Here is a 19,324-nt window from a genome sequence, read left to right as displayed (position 1 = left end):
TTACTTTGCAATCATTCCAACTGTATATATAGCACTCATCCTCCCTGGTGCATCTTCATGGTACCCTGTTGGTGCATCAACCATGATCAAATCCCATTTTGTTTCATACACATCATTAGGTACACCCCTCAATGCAAGTGAACACTTGGAAAATCGAGGATCACCCACAACCCTACAGTCCTCTCCCTTGCCAATCTTCATCAGATCTTCTGCTTGGTTTACCTTGCTATCATACACCACATGGTAAGATAATAAGGTGGGGAACCTCGCATTGATTTGATCTATCCACGATTTGTCTTCCTCTAGAAAAATTATACGGCCACCATGATTTAGAGTTCTCCACATGAGGCTATCATGACCAAGTCCAAAGACTAAGAAGTTGCATGGAGACTTATTTTCTAGGACTTGAGCTGTTACAAAGATTTCTTTGAGTGTTTGTTGTGGTGTGATGTCTGAAATTGTGTAGTGGATGAGTGCTTGTGTGATGGAAGGTGGGATCTTGGTGCAAGTAGGTGTAGAGACAGGAAGAGGTGGGCAAAAGTGACCAAGGATGTTGTTTCCTTGGTTTACAATGGCGTGTGTTTCATTATTCTTAATTATCGGTAGCATCAGTGGTCAAAAGTGATTTTGAGTATTGAGTGATGCAACCATTTGTGCTGATTTTAAGATTGCTTTGTTGAAATATTTGATTCATCTTGTTTTCTTCTGTTGCAAATTTCATAGACACCTTGATCTGTCCTTTTAAATGTGAATAATATACTAGATTGCTAATTAGGTTCCGAATGTTGCAGTTCATGTACGTAATCCAAAAAAATAATAATAGTAATGTAGCAGTCATCGATCCAGGCAAGGCTGAAAACCTTATGGAGTAGAATAGACTGAGTTATTCCACAGGTTGTATTATCCTGTAGAAGCCTAAGTTGGAAAAATGTCTCAAGGTTCTATTCACTATTTCAATTACATATTCTTAGATATTCATCTAAGAGATGTATTGAAAGAATTCAAAGGCTGTAACTAATAAAATTCTTACAATTGAACTTATAGAACTACTTTGAACTTATGGAGCTTTATTTGATATTTTCTTTTATGTTGAATTTTGTGAAAGCTCTCAAATCATCATCATCATTCATTGTACCTATCTATGACAGCATGAGCCTGTTCGGAAGTGAAGAGTTGGGGATGAAAGTTAGCATTCATGATAATTTTTTAAGAAATCTTTCATATCATGAATGCTTATGTTTTCTCATTTATGACTCATGTGAGAATGTTGAACCTTATATTGACTCAACTTAACAACTTGACAAAATTTTCTCTTTAATGCTAGTCCTTGTATGAGGTGTTAGTGAATCTAACTTGTTTTAGTAGTAAATAAAGCATAATTTGTTGCATATGCTTTTTCACAATTAGTACATAAAACATAATTATCTGGATAATAATTCATTTTTGTGTTGTACTTTACATTTGCAGATGGAACCTGGACAAAGTTCATCTAGTGAGAGAACAAAATCGAAGAGAAAAAGAGGTCGCACTCGATGCCTCTCATGACACAAGCCCAATGATTTGGCCACAGCGGAGAAGATTGTAAGTTTAATTTTAAATAATTTTCAGCAAGCATTAATCAATTATGTTAATATCTGAATTTGAAGATACTAAGAATTTTTAAAATATTTTGCAGGACAAGATAAAAGAACTTTTGAGATTATTATCAGAAAGTTGTCAAGATATTACAGGTCGAAATGATGTATTATCTCAGGTCTTGGGTCCTGATAGACATGGTCGTGTTCGTGGTGTCGGCCTGGGACCGACTCCTAGCAAATTATTTGCATCATATTCTGAAAATTCATCTAACGATTCTACTGAGGTACATAGGTTGAAGAAAAAACTAGAATCTTTGGAGTAACAACAGATTGTGAGAGATGCTGAGGTGGAGAGACTTAAGGAATTGATCATTACTCTAATGAGAAAGGTAAATTCTCAATAATAATAGAATATGTTGTGTTTTAAAATATTTTATTAATAAATAAATATTTATTGATATGACTAATTTGATTAATGTATATGAATTGTAAGTTAATGAGTACAACACAATCAACCCGACAATGATCAGTGTCCACCACAACAACCATGAAAGATAGCTGATCAGTTTCCACAACAACAACCATGATAGATAGTTTTTGTTTTTTGACTGATAAATATGGATTTATAAGTATTGACTCTTAATTCAATCGACTTATCATTTTGTTATACTTGTCTCTTAACTAATTTAATTTACTAAGTAATTGTGTTTAATTGACAGGTTGTATAAAAATAGGTATTTAATTACAAATAATTTTAAAATAAAAGAAATAAAAAAAAAAAAAAATTCTTATTAGCTGTGGCCATTACCGCCATTATAGGCATTCAAAATTGTATTTATAGCTACGGTAAAAAACTAATTAGTGGCTGTTTTTAACCACTACCATAGATCTCACTTATATCTATAGTGATAGTAATACACTATTAGCGGCGGTTTCTAACCGTCACTATTGGACTCACTCATATTTATAGCGATGGTAATACTATCTATTAGCGGCGGTTTTTGGGCTTACTCATTTCTATAGAGACGGTAATATAATCTATTAGCGGCGGTTTTTGACCGTCACTATTGGGCTCGATATTAATACTAGCGGTTTTAGTATTTGCGACGGTTTTTGACCCCCGCTAAAAACCTAAAATTTTGTAGTGTCCGTAAGTAACTTTGTAAAACATGACAAATTTCATTGAGAGGAATTAGTAAAGAAAAGAAAAACGGGTTTGAATCTTAATGTGTATTTGAGAGATTGTCCTCGGGCTGAGGAGTGTCCACATGAGTTCGTTGAGGTGTGGAGTAAGAATTCTTTCTATATGATTTGAAAATATATATATTTCTTATTCAAAACAAAATTGTCACCAAAATAAATTTCTCACAGAGAAAAAAATATTCTAGTTTATTACAAAGGTCCAAAGAGATTGAATACGGAGGAAGGTATTGGAATGATTCTCTTAATTAGTACATCACATTGAATCCAAGTAAGGTTATTATATGACGGATCCAAAGCCCATTACATTCAATATTCAGATCATTCGAGATTTGAGTTGAATTTTACTTAAGGATAAAGTGATTTTATTTTAGAATTGTGATTTTCGAACACCTCTGTGACATATAGGGCTGTCAAAGGATGTTTATTGGTTCAGATTTAACAATATTCGAATTCGAATTCAAAATTTTTATCTGATATCTGAATTTGAATTCGAATCCGACAGATGTTCTAAACCTCTATTCGAATATGAATAATTTATATATATATATATATATATAAATAAAAAAAACATAATTTTTTCTTATCCAACTGATTTTTCCTTATTAAAAAAACTTATTATATATATTATATTACTTATATAATAAATAAATAAATAAATTTATTTTCTCGAGATACAATTTAGAAAATCAAGGGTTCTCTATTGCCACCATCTCAACTCAGTGTGGGTCCAGCACAGCAGTAAAGCATTTTCCTTTCATATTTGTCGTTTTGTGCGTAATAATTTTTATAATTGCTATTGGTACCCTACTTTTGCTTATTACACTCTAATTTCTTAAATTATTTATCAAACCCCAATTAAAACACACAAACTAAACGTTACAAGGTTTAATCAAATTATTATCTCAACATCACAACACTCGTTTTAACTCAAATTACCTAGGTGTTTTATACGCATTGCCCTTAGGAAAAACTTTAATATAGGAGATGTGCTATTGCCACACCAACTTTTACTAATGCCACATTATTTCTTATGTAAATCAAAAAAATTGCACACAATTGAGGTGGCGTTAGCAAATGTTTGAAAATGTTAGTCTCTAACACGTCTGAGACTCACCATCAACCTATGAGTCTCTCCGTCAACATGAATATTGGGAAGTTAGGGAATCCTAAGATAGATGTATCCCTAGTACAATGTGTATCACTAGGAATTGATCTATAGGAAATATGCATTTTTTTTAAACTCCCAATAGTCCTGTTGATGGAGAGTCTCAACACAAGTATTTGGAAAACACTTTCCTTACTAATAACTTCGTATGATTTTATGTCTTACTTTGGGGTCGTTGAGCTTAAATAGATTACCAATGCAATTCAACGCCACAAATCCTCTTGATTTCATGAAGCAACTCATTTTCAAAAGAGAGAAAAAAAATCATTATTTTATTTTATTTTTGGCTTGATCCAAGGTTTAGAAAATGTACCACCCAACCTGTAGCATTGGATCATGTTTTTTAACATCACAAGATAAGGGTCAACGACACTTGGATTTTTACTACAAATTAGTACCACATCACCAAAACCCACGCACTGAGTATCCTTCTATAGCTATTCAACAAAGTTGAAAGAGTTTAGAGAATCTTGATTTAACTCTTAAAAAGCTGAGACAAAACAGTACTACTCCAACATTGAATGGCTTTCTCTCCTCCTTTCGAGGAAAACATCTGTTAGAACTGTGGTTGATGACTATGATGCTCTCAGCAGTTCTAAACCCTGTCACCACCAAAACAAATAATAATTCTCAAAAGTACAACAAGTAATTAAAAATAAAAATAAAAGAAAATGCATAAGAAAGAAGATGGTTTCTTGCTAACTTCTTTCATAGTTAAATCAACCATCTGCTTCTCAAGACAACTGATATTCCCAATGTTAGGGCTGCCAATGGGCGGATTCGGGCCGGGTTTGGTTGGGCCCTAACTTAGCTCTAGAAAAGAGGGCTCTAACTAGACTAGTCTGACTCCTATACCCCAATCAGGCCTAGGTCGACTAAACCCTAGCCAGTCCTTGATAGACTCGGTCTTGACTTGGGTTGGGTTTGGGCCAACTAAAATGTTTTGAAATTAATATCTTATCAATCTATAAGACTAATGGTGGGGTGACTCAGGATTTATTTGGAGGTAAGACATGTGTTTCTATGCGATATGAGTTATGTGCATACCTCGAGTAAGAATTGTGAGAATTGCAGTAAATCCTATGTCACCCTAGCACGATTAAATCTATAATTATTTTTTATTTATTTATTATTTTTGATAAATAACAATTTATTCATAAAAACAGAATTAGACCAATCGAGATGATCAGCTTAGCATGACCTTACAAAAGACGCTACTCACGAGAAAGACAATGAATCCCATCCCAATTATAATTGTCATAGATGAGAGTTAAGTTATAATCATAAAATGTATTTTATTTTTATAAAAAATAATACTCATATAATCAAATATATTATGAATATTTCTTAATGTAAGTTAAGAACCTGTTGTATATGCTATTGTACATGTTCCGTGTATAAAATGGGTAACAGGTTTAGGAAGAAGAGATACAACAAAATACTATCTATCATACCTGTCCTTACAAGTTGCAACTGCAATCCTATTTTGGGTTTGAACAACAACAACTACACACTAGTATACACCGATGTTTCCATATCCTAGTTTGTTGGTTCGCTCAATTTGACATTGGGTTTGTGGTTCACCATTCTTGAATGAACCCAGATCTTAAAGGCCGTTAGTAGAGGGTATTTAAGCTAGTTATGCTAATCTATAGAAGATGACTCACATCAAAGGGGGTATATCATCAGTTTGAAAACAGAGGGGTGTATTTCTAATATTGACCAAATCTCGAATTTTCAATGAAAGTAATCTTTGTTGGAATTTAGAGGGTTGAATTTGAAAACCCTTTAATATTTATTTAGTTTTAACCATATGGTAAATCAATCTATTAATCATAGGGTAATTCAATCCCATATTTACTTTATGCTTTTTTACTTTATTGCTTTAAGTTTAGTTGATAGTTTTATTTTTTTGCCTTGAGTAATTTTAGTCTTACATTGACTAGGAGAAGAATTGATTTGCAATTCTTAAATAGTTATACTTTTAATAACTTTAAAAGCAGATAGAAATAGTGGGCGGGCTCACGTGCGCATACAGGGGCCCAAGAGAAAAACCCATGATTCCAATTGGAATTTGGATCCATTGGTCCGAAAACCTAAATGCGCGCAGGGGGGTGCAAAATCTCGGATTTACACCTTAACGTGTATGCAAATGCCCGTTTTTTAATTTTCAAATTCCAATTGGAACCATGGGTTTTCCTGTTGAGCCCTCATATGCGCGGGTGAGCCTGCCCACTACTTCTATCTCGGATTTACACCTCAACGTCGAGTTCGAAGTTGCGTTTCTAATTTGGAGTACCCTATTGAAAACGTGGGTTGTTGTATATTGGAGAACGAACGCTTGCAGATTGTAGTACTGTAGCATGGGCGAATTTCGTTTTAGGATAGTGCGTTTTGCATGCCTCAACTATTTTATCTAGGTAATTTTTCTTCTATTACATTCAATTTTAAAATCAGAAATTTTCAAACTTCTTCTCTTTCTGTCCATAAGAAATCAGTACTGAGTAGATAACAATCTCTACATTGATCAAACCATGGAGGTTCTCCATAAAATTTACCAAAAATGGGGTTCCTCACCGAACCTCAAATTGTTCCAATTTGTAACAGTTCACAGTTCGGTATTATATCATTGAACCTCGTACATAAGTCAAGAGCATTTCATTGGTTTGAAAACAGAGTATCTCAAGGATGCGATTATTTTGCGGCATATCTGCCACAATATATCAAAAAGAGGGAAAAGTAGATCTGCAAATACAGGTGTCCTCGCATTAATAGAAGACTAGAAAGGATATTTACCAGCCTTACAACACGAACATGTTGGCCCCTGAAGAATGAACCGGCCCATGAACAATCCATTTTTTTCAATGTTACAGAACACATTACACAGAACTACATTTTTTTTCTATGTTATATAGATGACACATTACACAAAGCAAAGCAAAGAATGAGAATCGAGGAAAAATTATATGAAAAACAATTAATTAGAAAGCAATAAACAAGGACCTTTGCACATAAATTTAACTTAAAATAGTGAACAAACTTCAATTAAATTTTTGCCAACACAATTCACTGCATCAAACACTGATATTATTTCTAATTTCTTTAGCATAAACCTAAAAAGAAATCTAGAGTACTTCTAATTCCCATATCAAACCTAGTCACAAATGTAGCTCTTTTTAATAAGATGATCTACCAAACAAGACCCTTGTGCAGTGGTGGAATTAACAAACAGTGAGCAAACACGTTCAAAATCAACAATTACGTTGATATGTTTTTCAGTGGTGAACAATTAGAGATCAATCAGCTCAGTGGCGAAAACTTTGGATAAAACTTGTTCGATACAAAAGAAGTACTCAGTAGTTCCATACCCTGACAGCACAAAACACAATGATAAGTCCACAAAAAAAATTAAAAGTGATTTAGATGAAAAAATGCATCAGATTGATGAGGATATTTCTTGATTACCTTATTTAAAGTCATACCAACCTCTTCACCTCAATGGAAGTCACCATGTCAACCTCGAATTTATTTAGGATACTTAAGCTTGACTCGGCAGACATGGGCATCACACACTAGATCATCTGTCACCATATATGTCACCACTGTGCCCTTCACATAACCTTCCTCTCCATTCGATGTCTCATGATACGTAGGTTAACATTTTGTTCATTTGGCGATTGCAAGAACACAAAGTCCCTGCATTACGGGTTATTCTTCCGCAATTGTTGTGACACTGGTATATATTTCCACCCATATTTGGAGGTAAGAGAGGGATTGTACCAGGACGGTAACATAATTTTGGCTTCAAAAGCAAATCTTCGTGCTGGTTTGGCTTTATAAAGTAGGGGGCACTAAGGTTCTCTACACTCTCATATAGATTACTTAGCACCCCACCATCTTCTTCTTAGTGATGAGGCTGATCACTGATCCCAAAGGCAGTGTCAAGAGTGAAGAGAAAATCAACAAAGTCCTTACCAGCTTCTGCAAATAGTAGTGTATTGGTTTTCTTGTCTAAGAACACTTTAATGGTCAGCTTTGTTGTTTCCATCTCTTTGTGTAGAGTTAGCTATAACGTAAAACCATGCTTTCTATGGAGATCTATTTATGGAGATACAAATGTTGGTGGAGGTAGATGAAATACCAATAAAATATGAGGGTTGTAAATTATTAATTTTCTTCAAGGAAGGGGACTATTTTTTATCCCACATACCGGACCCACTAATCTTATGAATATAAGATATACTTCAATAAAAAAACGATGCCTTGCCCTTGCTCTTTTTCAATAACATAGTACTAAGGAAAGTGATTCTTGTTTTACTTAGGGAAGAAGGCATTTAACATTTTCCCTTTTTTATGGTTTTTTTGGTGAGTCCACTTTTCCTTTTTTCCATGTTTATTTATTCTTAATTTGGTAGTCTTCAACTAAACAACCCACCCCCCCCCCCCCACCCCACTAAGGAAAGTGATTCTTATTTTACTTAGGGAAGAAGGCATTTAACATTTTCCCTTTTTTATGGTATTTTTGGTGAGTCCAGTTTTCCTTTTTTCCATGTTTATTTTTTCTTAATGTCGATAGTCTTCAACTAAAAACACCCCCCCTCCCCCCCCCCCCCCCCCTTGAACCCTTGATCTATTTGGCAAAAATCAAATAGGATATTTTCATCCATTAAAAGAGTTGAGTAATAAATAAAATTATATGGGGAAAACAAGTGGCAATCTTGACACAAAAACCCTAGGTTGAATACATTTAAAAAAAAAAAAATAAAAATTAAAGCTTTTGGAAAGTGAGAATTATATGAGTACTCTAAGCATTTTATCTTAGTTGTTTATCAAATACCACAATTAAGGATAAGGAGGGACATTCATCATGCATCTCAAATATACACAAAACCTTTGAGTGGTATGTCGAAGTTAGTACTTATTTCCGAATATTTGTTTCAACCTAAGTGTTTTTGTAATTAAACATATGCAATTTAAGAGAAGTTCTTTCCATACAGAGTCTAATGAAGCTTTGCTTTTGCTTTTGCGTTTGTTTTTTCAGCATTCGAAATTTGAAATTGATTTTTTGTTACCACTTTTTTTTTTTAGTTAGGCGAGCAAAGAAGAATATATTAATTTTGCTACTGATCACATCAAATGCACCTTCTATGGACGCTAATAGTCTAATAGGATTGAAATACTAAGATAGGCAAAACTTCATAACTAAGTTCAACAAGAAATAATATCACAACATTTAGTGGGTCTCAATTCTTTTGAAGGAATATATCTATATAGTCCTGTGCTCGACCACAATGATGTGTTCAGCAATTCCAAATCCTGACAGCACCAAAACAAATGATAATTCTCAAAAGAGCGAAAAAAGAAAAAAAATATAAAATAAATGTGTGTTGTCGAAGAAGACATCCCCAATGATCATACAGCTTGAAGAGAATAATATACCACAAATCAACTCAAATCAAGATAGATACCCTTGAATAAGTGACGTACACGAATGGCCTTTCTTGTACCTTAAAATAGATTCAGTGCAGATTCCATTGTGACTCAATCATTAATCATTAGCTCTTTGGGGTCCAAATGAAACTATAATATGTGCCCTTGTATTTTGTTGGACAGGAAAAAAAAAAAAAAAAAACAGGGACTCAATACTCTTGTATTTTGGTTTGAATTTGAAATACCTGTTGCCACCTCTATCTCCAATGACTCCCTCCAATTTTTACCCCACCCCTCCCTCTCTCAAAATTTTGGATGATTAGACACTCCTGTATACTTCGTTGACTATTTGAGTAATGAAACATGATAAAAAAAACCTTACTTTTATCTTTCTAAAATCATTCATCTTAATATTGACGGGTTGGCTCAATGAAAATTTTGGACCGCTAAGCAGTTTATGCCTGTAGGTCGTGAGTTCAAGACTCAGTATGTGCATTAATTTGTGAGGATGATCCACAAGGGCGTACCCTCACCTACTTGGTGCGTGGATGTGTGGGTGTTGTACGTGCCCCAAGACTAATCCTTGGACAAGAGCATGGTCTAAAGACCGGGCAAAGCCCACATATGGGATTGGTCCTCTATAAAAAACTAATTTCAATCTATCTTGTTCTTTAGATTTGAAAGTTATAGTAAATAACTTAAGCTTGAAAACAAGGGTAAATTTTTTTATCAAGAGGTAGAAGATGACTATTTTTGGGAAGAAATCAAATTCGAAAGGTGTTTGATTTCAAGTTTAAAAAGGTAATAAGGTCATTTACATTTCCCTATTGGATAAGGCCTAGATTGAAGGGGCATCTAAGCATTTTGGTGGATATTTGAGATAGTTTATACGATTTTTTTTTAATATTTATCAAAATCGAGGATATCCACCAATCACATCAAACCATGTGTATTGAATGACATCCCCAATTTACATAATTACACGGCACTTTTTAATATACTTCTTGGAATTTTCAAGAAATAATTAGGAGTATGTTATTCCAAACAAATTTGTCATCAAAAAATTTTTTCACTGAGAAAAAAAATTCTAGTATACTACAAATGCCAAAATTGGTTGAATAAGGAGGAAGGTATTGGAATGATTCTCTTAATTAGTACATCACATTGAATCCAAAGTAGGGTTATTATATAAAGGATCCAAAGCCCATTACATTCAATATTCGGATCATTCGAAATTTGAGTTGAATTTTGCTTCGGGATGAAGTGGCTTTCTTTTAGACTGGTGATTTTCGAATGCCTCTCTGACACATGCCCCTATACGCTTCGGGATAAATCAATTAGTTTAATTTATTACTAGTCCATCAAGTCAATGAGCAAAGACAAAAAATAAAAAATAAAAATAAAATCCAACGGAAGATTCGCTTTTGTCGTGGTTTCAATCAATGTTTTGCTTTACAAAAACACTAGCTAGTGGTGAAGCCCATGTTTTACACGTGGGTGGGTCTCAAATCGTTGCTTTGAATCAACGTCACTTTGTTGATTCTTATCCATGAGCCTCAATAAAAGTTTTTTATTTTTATTTGGCAGTGAATAGATAATCATAGATTTATTTTCTTGAGATACAATTTAAAAAATCAACGGTTCTACATTGCACCACCAGCTGATCTCAGTGTGGGTCCAATACAGGCTGTAAAGCATTTTCCTTTTATTTTTGTCGTTTTGTGTGTAATAATTTTTAGAGCTTTTATGGGCACTCCATTTTTGCTTATTACATTCTAATTTTTTTAAATTATTTGTTAAACTCCAATTAAAGATTAAAACACACAATTTCAACATTACAAAGGTTGAGGTCAAATTATTATCTCAACATCACAACACTCGTTTTAACTCAAATTACTACCAAAAATGCCTTTTGAAATTTTTTTTTCCTATAAAAAATGCCCTCAAATTAATTATTTTTACCTAGGTGTTTTACATGCATCTTATGCATGAGCCCTTAGGAAACACTTTGATGAAAGGGAGATGCTATTGCCACATCAATTCTCATCTAAATCATTAAAAAATTACACACAATGCGGGTGACCTTAGCAAAAGTTTGAAAATGCTATTCTCAACACCTATGAGACTCACCGTCAACCTATGAGGCTCTCCATCAACATGCTTATTGGGACGTTAGGGATTCTCAAGATAGATGTATCCTATTACAATATGTGCATTTTTTTTCAACTCCCAATGGTCCCGTTGATGGAGAGCCTCAACTCAAGCATTTGGAAAACACTTTCCCTACTTAATAACTTCGTACTATTTTAAGTCTTACTAAGGGTGGTTGAGCTCAATTGATATACCGCCTTACTTTTAAGAAATACTTTCTTTGCTAAGTAACTTAGCGTGAGCTCAAATAGATAATCAGTGCAATTCAACGCCACAAACCCTCTTGATTTCATGAAAGAACTCATTTCCAAAAGAGAAAAAAAAATCATTTATTTTATTTTATTTTGGGGCTTGATCCAAGGTTGACCACCGAACCTCTGAAGTGAAAATTATGTCTTTTTCGAAATTTTTTCAAAGTTCATCAAATTTTTATTCTCTACGTCTCTGTGGCATCAGATCATGTTTTTAGATGTCTTAAGGTGGGATTTATTGGTAGACCATTATCAGTAATTAGCCCTCACTGACCAAAAATCTTGGCTCCGCCCTGTAGCATTGGATGATATTTTTTAACAACACAAGGTAAGGGTCAACGACTCTTGGGTTTTTACTACAAATTAGTACCAGATCACCAAAACCCACGCACTGAGTATCCTTCCATAGCCATTCAAACAAAGTTAAAAGAGTCTAGAGAATCTTGATTTAACTCTTAAGAAGCTGAGACAAAGTTCCTAAATATGTTTACAAGAAAAAGCAGTACTACTCCAACATTTAATGGCTTTCTCTCCTCCTTTCGAGGAAAACATCAGTTAGAACTGTGGTTGATGACAATGATGCTCTCAGCAGTTCTAAACCCTGTCACCACCAAAACAAATAATAATTCTCAAAAGTAGGAAAAGTAATTAAAAAAAAAAAAAATGCATAAGAAAGAAGATGGTTTCTTACTTACTTCTTTCATAGTTAAATCAACCATCTGCTCCTCAAGACAACTGATATTCCCAATGTTAAGCCTGTTGAGGTGAGTAATACTAGAAATGGTGGACATAGGATTTACCTCTAAATTATCGGTCACCATGTATGTTACCACATCCTTCACATAACCTTCCTCGATAGATGATCGTTTCGCATAAATAGATCCTTGTGAATCAAAATGGATACCAAACGTTGAAGAACTGACAGGACGGGTATTAAAACCGAAGTTGACGTCGGGCTTTTGGTTCACAGTGTCAGATGACATGGGAGGTAGGAGTGGAATGTTGCCAGAACAGAAAGATGGCTTTGGTTTCAAGAGAGTATCTTTGTTTTGGTTAGGCTGCATGTAAGTAGAACTAAGGTTCTCCACACTCCCATACAGATTTCCAAAGCTCCCCACCATTCTCTGCTTTGTAAGGAGATTAATTACGGTGCCTAGAGGTAGAGTTAATAGACCGAAAAGAAAATCAACGAAGTCTTTGCCAGCTTCGGCAAATAAGACTCTGTTGGCATTCTTGTCCACCAAAAGCTTAATCGTCACCTTTTTTGTTGTTGCCATCTGTGGGTATTTAGTTACTTCAAAGCCAAGCTATCGGTATTCATCTATTTATAGATAAATGTGTGTGAGGAGGAGATGGAAATAGTTAGGGCTGTCAATGGGCGGGTTTGGTTGGGCCCTAACCTAGCTCTAGAAAAGAGGGCTCTAACTAGACTAGTCCGACTCCTATACCCCAATCAGGCCTAGTTCGACTAAACCCTAGCCAGTCCTTGATAGACTCGGTCTTGACTTGGGTTGGTTTTGGGCCAACTAAAATGTTTTGAAATTAGAGTCGTGCTGGGTGACACAGGATTTAATGTGACTCTCACAATTCTGGCGTGGAGATGCATACATAACCATGGATGATTTTTACTCGTATCACGAGAAAATACATCTATGGTTATGTGCATATCCCCAATAAATACCTTGTGTCATTCCAGCATTTTCCTTGAAATTAATATCTTATTAATCTATAAGACTAATGCTAGGGTGACACAGGACTTACTGTGATTCTCGCAATTCTGATGTGGAGGTGTGCAACTACTCATAGATGTGTTTCTTCGTGATATGAGTAGAAATCATCAACGGTTATGTGCACACCTCCAAGTCAGAATTGTAAGAATCACACTAAATCCTATGTCACCCTAGCACGACTCAATCTATAATTGTCATAGATGAGAGTTAAATTATAATCGTAAAATATATTTTAATTTGAAAAAAAAAAAAAATCATATAATTAAATATATTATGAATATTTCTATAAGATATAGTAGTGGACAGGGCTGGGCTGAGCTAAGTAATACTAAGCCCTAACCCAACAAAGATTTTATGAGATGAAAATTATTGAGGTCAGCCCTATCTTTGAAGGTTCAATATGAAGGCCCTAACCTTATATTTCCAGGTTAGTTGGGATGAGCTAATGGGCGAGTGGGATCAATTGACATGAATACCTTAGATTCGAAAGTAATTAAGAGATTGTGTTCAATTGAACACACAAAACCAAATTGAAATTTGAAATTTGAATCAATAGATTTAAGCTTGAAAAAGAAGGAAAAATAAAATTTGCACATATGTTTGCAAGAAGCTAATAAGAACAACAAACCAAAACACATAAATGATTAGTAAATGAGTCGTGATAAATGCACGTGGTTTTGGTATGCGGCTGACACGGCAATGGCATAGAACCATATATCTTTTTCATTATGATACACAAGAAAAAGATGTGCGGTTCTGTACCCTTGCCAGATCAGCCGTGTACAAAAATTGCGTGAATTTATCATTATTCTTAGTAAACACATATGTTTTACGGCAATATATAAAAGACTGCAACACTTAAGGGGTTACTTTCTTCTCTAGGAAAACTTCAGATAGAACTGTGTTTGAACACAATGATGCTCTCAGTAGTTCCAAACCCTGACACCACAAAAACACAAATAATAGATTCATAATTCTCACGAAATGGAAGACATAAAATAAGAGATTTATATGAAAATGCATTAGAAAGAAAAACATTTCTTACTTACTTCTTTCATAGTTAAATCAACTATCTTCTCTTCAAGGGCACTGACATTCAGAACGTTTAGCTTGTTGAGAAGAGTAATGCAAGAAATAGTTGACATAGGTGTAATCATCAAATCATCCATCACCATGTATGTCACCACACCCTTCACATAACCTCCTCCTTCACTAGACGATGATGCCACATTGTAAGTCTTAGGACCAATGTAAGTTATCTCCGTGGATATGTAGCCCCTACAATTAGGACAGATAGTAATCCCTGCAGTGTCGGTCATGTACTTGGGTTTGTAGCAACTGTTACACGTGTAGTATTTTGGCTGTTTTCCATCCATGTTTGGAAGTAAGACAGGAATGTTGCCAGCATTGAAAGATGATTTTGGTTTCAAAATGGAATCTTTGTTTAGGTTTGGCTGCATGTATGTTGAACTAAGTTTCTCCACACTATCATAGAGATTTCCTAAGCTCCCCACCATTCTCTTCCTTGTTAAGAGATTGATTATGGTTGCTAGTGGTAGAGACAAGAGACTGAAAATAAAATCAACCACATCTTTGCCCGCTTCGGCGAATAATACTCTGTTGGCTTTCTTGTCAACCAGAAGTTTTATAGTCATCTCTGTTGCTACCATGGCTGTTTGTAGTAATAGTTAGTTCTTGTAAACCATATATGCTCTCTATCTATGATGTTCTGTTTAATATTTATATTTATAGATAGATAAATGTGTGAGGAGGGATATTGAGAATCACCACCGCAGCTAAATTCCATCAAATCAGATCTGTTATGATTCGGTTGCTAAATCAGATCAGTTATGATTTGATCCTTAACTATCTTCTTGATTCAAAATTCAAAGAATAAAGATAAAACGACTCAAAAAAAAGATACTCTTAAATACTAAACTGATGACGTGGAATGTGCAGAGAAATTTTTTTGCCTTGTGTATCTCGAGGAAAATATCTATGGTTTTGTGCACATGCTACGTCAGTTGAATATATGGTTTTAGTCAGTTTATCACGACTCAAATTGAAAATCTGTTGGAGATACTTATTTATCTTCTCCCGTAGATCGGGGATTGATTTTACTCTGTATTTTCCTTTTATAAATACTGTAAGTGGACGGATAATGGATCATGGGACATATATAAAAATAATGTAATAATAATAAATTTTCAAAATAGAATTAGAAGTTTCGGATTGAACTGATTTTTTGTGAGGATGATCTCTATGATGACAAAAGATTATCCTAAAAAAAAAACAGTCCAATCTAAAACTTCTAACCCCATGATTTAGAATGTGGACCGTGATTTTTTATCAATAATTTGTAAATCACTTTTGATGAACTTCAAAATTTCAGATTGAACTGATTTTTTGTGAGGATGATCTTCTCATCATAGTGACCATCCTCACAAAAAATCAGCTCAATCAAAAACTTCTAACCTATATTTTGAAAAACCATTGTTTTTTACATATGCCCCATGATCCGCCCCCCTAGCGTAAATGGATGATGTAAATAAAGGCATTAAAATATTTTCTCTAGAAAGGAGATAACTCTTCATATTTTTGGGAATATTACTTAAAGGATCCTGATGGAGGGATTTCTTTCTAACTAATCCCTAAGCTTTAGGGATTCTCTTAATAGTCTATTTAGTAAAACTTTTGTTTTTACTAATTAGTCTCTAAACCCCATTCACCACATTTGTCATGATTGAATGTCATAACTTTTCAATCTTACTGTTTTTGTTTAAAAATTAAATAAAAAGACTTTTGGCATCCAAATTGAGTTCGAAGATTCTATTCTCTATCGGAAAGATTTAAAAAGAAAGAAGAAATCATTTACAAGAGTTTTTTCAAGTTTTCTGAAGACATGTAAAAAATTAGGATGGTTTTTTTTTTTAGTTCTTTGTTTTTGGATGAAAATCGATCAAGCTAGGATGGTTCTTTTGGTTTGAAATCATTTATACAAGTTGTTATCTCAAGTATTTAGTCGATTTTTCTATGTATTAAAGTAGGAAAAACTTGAAAAACGAAGATAAAAGGGTTTTACTGGAGTCGTCCAACCATGATATCGAGTTAACTCGGACGATACGTCTCGTCTCGTTCGGCATTGAGACAATTGTTATTAACCATTTAAAAAATCTAAAAATTTTGAAAAAATTCATAAATAATTCATATTAAAAAATGAAGCCAAAAAGCATAAAACTTTAAAAAAAAAAAAACATAATATACCTATCAAAATAAATAAATTAAATACTTACATGGTTACATATGTTTCATTTTCATTATAGTGCACAAAACTTGTTTTCCAAACACAACATTTAAAGATCACAAAACTTGTCATAAAAAATATGAAAGCACTACCATCAAATAATTTATGCTTGAACACCGATTCATTTGAACTTTCTCGAAATAACACACAGGCACTATCAAACTTTTAAATGAACCATTCTAGAATTCCATGTAAACGTAAGAAAATATTGAGTTATTAGGAATCAATCAAAACACTAATTGCAATCCGATAAAATGGAAATGCATGATAACGAGTAGGTTCATACATGCAAAAATAAATTAAATATTAATATAATCTTCAGTTTGAGTTTAGCCTAATTCGAATCCAATGCAAACGTTGACTAAGAAAGACTTGTAAAAATATAAATCATAGAAGCGAAGCACCATAACGACATGAATTGAAATTTACACCGATGTCCGTTAGAGCATGTAACCCACTAACTTACAAAAGATATTTTGAACAAAAAAGTAAATCAGAAAATGATTAATTAGATATATTTGATAAAAATTAAGAAGACTAATAAGTTAAAATCACATAAAAGTAATTTTAAATCAATGTACTATTCTTATTCCTCATAGTATGGATGAGATTGATAGTCTCCAAGGAAGAAAAGAAAAAGTAAAGACATTAGTTGTGGTGTCGTTATGGGAAGGGAAGATGAGAGAGTGTGGATGACAAGTAAGGATGAAAGGTTTTCGGTGTGTTCCTTTTATTAGTTCTTGTGTAATAATGAAGATATTTCCTTTCCTCATGTCTCAATTTGGGATCCAAAAGTGCCAAGTAAAATTACTTTTTTCACATGGACGACATCTTTAGGAAGGGATTCAAATGGTGGATTTTTTTATGTGGTGTGGCTTGTGCAGGGCAAGTTGTTGCGTGCTATGTATGGATAATGAAGAATCATCAGATCACTTTTTTCTTTACTGTAAGTTCATGAATGGAATTTGGGCTCATTTTTTTTAAAGTTGTATGGAGTTTTAACTTGTTTACCTAAAATAATAAGGGATATCTTCATTTGTTGGTCATCAATAGGGCACTCGTTTGGTGGCACGAAAAGGTTGCTGTGGAGTATTACACCATTCACAATCTGTTGGGAGGTATGGTTTGAGAGAAATAGGTGTATCTTTGATGGGAAACAGAAAGATTGCACAGATACGATTACATACTTTTTGGGTCGTATTTTTTATTGGTCGAAAGTTTATAAGGCATTTACAGGGTTTTTTTTTAGGATTTTATTTACAATTGAGATGGGATTCTTTGTCTTTCTCGTGAGTAGCGTCTTTTTGTAAGGTCTTGCTAGGTTGGTCATCTTGATTGGCTTAGTTCTGTTTTATGAAAGAACTACTATTTATCAAAAAACAAAATGAGTGAGCTTAATAATAGTAATGCTAGGGGGAAGGTCGTCGGAATTCATCGACACATAGTTTTTTAACCAATGCATGGTGGGAAAATAAAGGTCATAAGTGGCTATTGCCACATAAAACAACTCTTAAACCATATATATATCACCAAGCATTCTTAAGAGAAATTAAGAGTAGAAACCAATTCGAATCAATTTCAGCATTTACGCTTTAAGGAAAAATGTCAAAACAGTCGATAAACTCCTCATAACTCTGTCATCACTTGTCGGGAATGCAACAATACCCCTTCTTAAAGATTCCCAAGCCAAACCTGATCACTCCTTTTAAATCTTACAGCAAAGAAATCACCCGAGGCCCAAAAATTCGAAAGATTGTATTTTTTAGGAAAGAATCGGGTCAGTGAAAAACAATGAGTCAAAATTGTACCAAAATCATTACAAATCGTGATGAATCAAGATTTATTGAAGCACACCCCATTCTTTCGTGTCAGGCCAAGGGCTGACATTAGTAATGACACAAGTTGATGGCAGTGACAACAGCTTGAACTTCATCCCTCCTGCTGTCTCTGTAGCTCTGATACCAACTTGAAATAGATTCTTGAGGAAAAGATGAGAAATATTCAAAGAATGAGGAGAGAAGAATAATGATCTAAGGACTTGAGGAGAAAAAGCAAACTACTATCAAAATCATGCTTTAGAGAGTCTACTAAATGTTTCATCCCATCTTTCAAGTTTCTTAAATTTTGTTGCATCATAGCAGTGTCACATTCACTTGTCAAATGGTCGTTGACACTCTTATTTGAAGTGATCGTATTTTGTAGGATATTTGTTTTCATCTATATTGGCATGTTTTTTATTATTATATAGTTTTAATTTTATTATACAAGTTTTCTAATGTGAAAAGATGGCAGGAGATGTAAGATTTATGGCTATGAAAGCCATTTAAATATTCTTGATGCATCTAATCCCAGGTGGTTGGCCTAGTGGCAAGCATGGTTTTTAAACTCGGTATTTGGTCTCGTCTCGTTCACCTCTGATACCGAGTTGACTCGGACGATACGTCTCGTCTCGTCGAGTCGTCTCGTTCAACATTAAAACAATGGTTTTTAACCATTTAAAAAATCTGAAAAAA

At 34.0% G+C, this 19,324-nt stretch overlaps 3 protein-coding genes across 3 annotated transcripts; all 3 read right to left on the bottom strand.

Moving 5' to 3' along the window:
- Positions 1-1,950, bottom strand: LOC147399929 (glucuronoxylan 4-O-methyltransferase 1-like). The gene is made up of 2 exons (XM_086446564.1): positions 1,904-1,950; positions 1-520 (listed from the first exon to the last, which is right to left on the bottom strand). The coding sequence occupies exons 1-2, from the start codon at positions 1,948-1,950 to the stop codon at positions 1-3; spliced, it is 567 nt and encodes a 188-aa protein (XP_086302690.1).
- Positions 1,951-12,052: 10,102 nt separating this feature from the next.
- LOC147399928 (uncharacterized) lies at positions 12,053-13,069 on the bottom strand. The gene is made up of 2 exons (XM_086446630.1): positions 12,473-13,069; positions 12,053-12,378 (listed from the first exon to the last, which is right to left on the bottom strand). Exons 1-2 carry the CDS (start codon positions 13,052-13,054, stop codon positions 12,295-12,297), a joined length of 666 nt encoding a protein of 221 aa, XP_086302756.1. The 5' UTR covers positions 13,055-13,069; the 3' UTR covers positions 12,053-12,294.
- A 1,296-nt stretch (positions 13,070-14,365) lies between these two features.
- Positions 14,366-15,177, bottom strand: LOC147399927 (uncharacterized). Its single transcript, XM_086446563.1, has 2 exons — positions 14,557-15,177; positions 14,366-14,446 (listed from the first exon to the last, which is right to left on the bottom strand). Exons 1-2 carry the CDS (start codon positions 15,175-15,177, stop codon positions 14,366-14,368), a joined length of 702 nt encoding a protein of 233 aa, XP_086302689.1.
- Between the last annotated feature and the right edge of the window lie 4,147 nt (positions 15,178-19,324).

This window comes from Akebia trifoliata, chromosome 6 (genome assembly GCF_017979445.1).
Source record: "Akebia trifoliata isolate Shusen 1 chromosome 6, ASM1797944v1, whole genome shotgun sequence".
In the NCBI taxonomy this organism is placed as follows: domain Eukaryota; kingdom Viridiplantae; phylum Streptophyta; class Magnoliopsida; order Ranunculales; family Lardizabalaceae; genus Akebia; species Akebia trifoliata.
The sequence above is the reverse complement of the archived record's forward strand: the minus strand, read 5'-3'. Positions and strand labels throughout refer to the sequence as shown.

Bases quoted from the DNA above. Each gene is read 5' to 3' on its own strand.
- LOC147399928 (XM_086446630.1), bottom strand. From the start codon at position 13,054: ATGGCAACAACAAAAAAGGTGACGATTAAGCTTTTGGTGGACAAGAAT. The intron at 12,379-12,472 runs GTAAGTAAGAAA...TGGTGGTGACAG, and splicing joins TTGATTTAACTATGAAAGAA to GGTTTAGAACTGCTGAGAGC.
- LOC147399927 (XM_086446563.1), bottom strand. From the start codon at position 15,177: ATGGTAGCAACAGAGATGACTATAAAACTTCTGGTTGACAAGAAAGCC. The intron at 14,447-14,556 runs GTAAGTAAGAAA...TTGTGGTGTCAG, and splicing joins TTGATTTAACTATGAAAGAA to GGTTTGGAACTACTGAGAGC.
- LOC147399929 (XM_086446564.1), bottom strand. From the start codon at position 1,950: ATGATCAATTCCTTAAGTCTCTCCACCTCAGCATCTCTCACAATCTG. The intron at 521-1,903 runs TTGTTACTCCAA...ACCTCTTCCTGT, and splicing joins TCAGCATCTCTCACAATCTG to CTCTACACCTACTTGCACCA.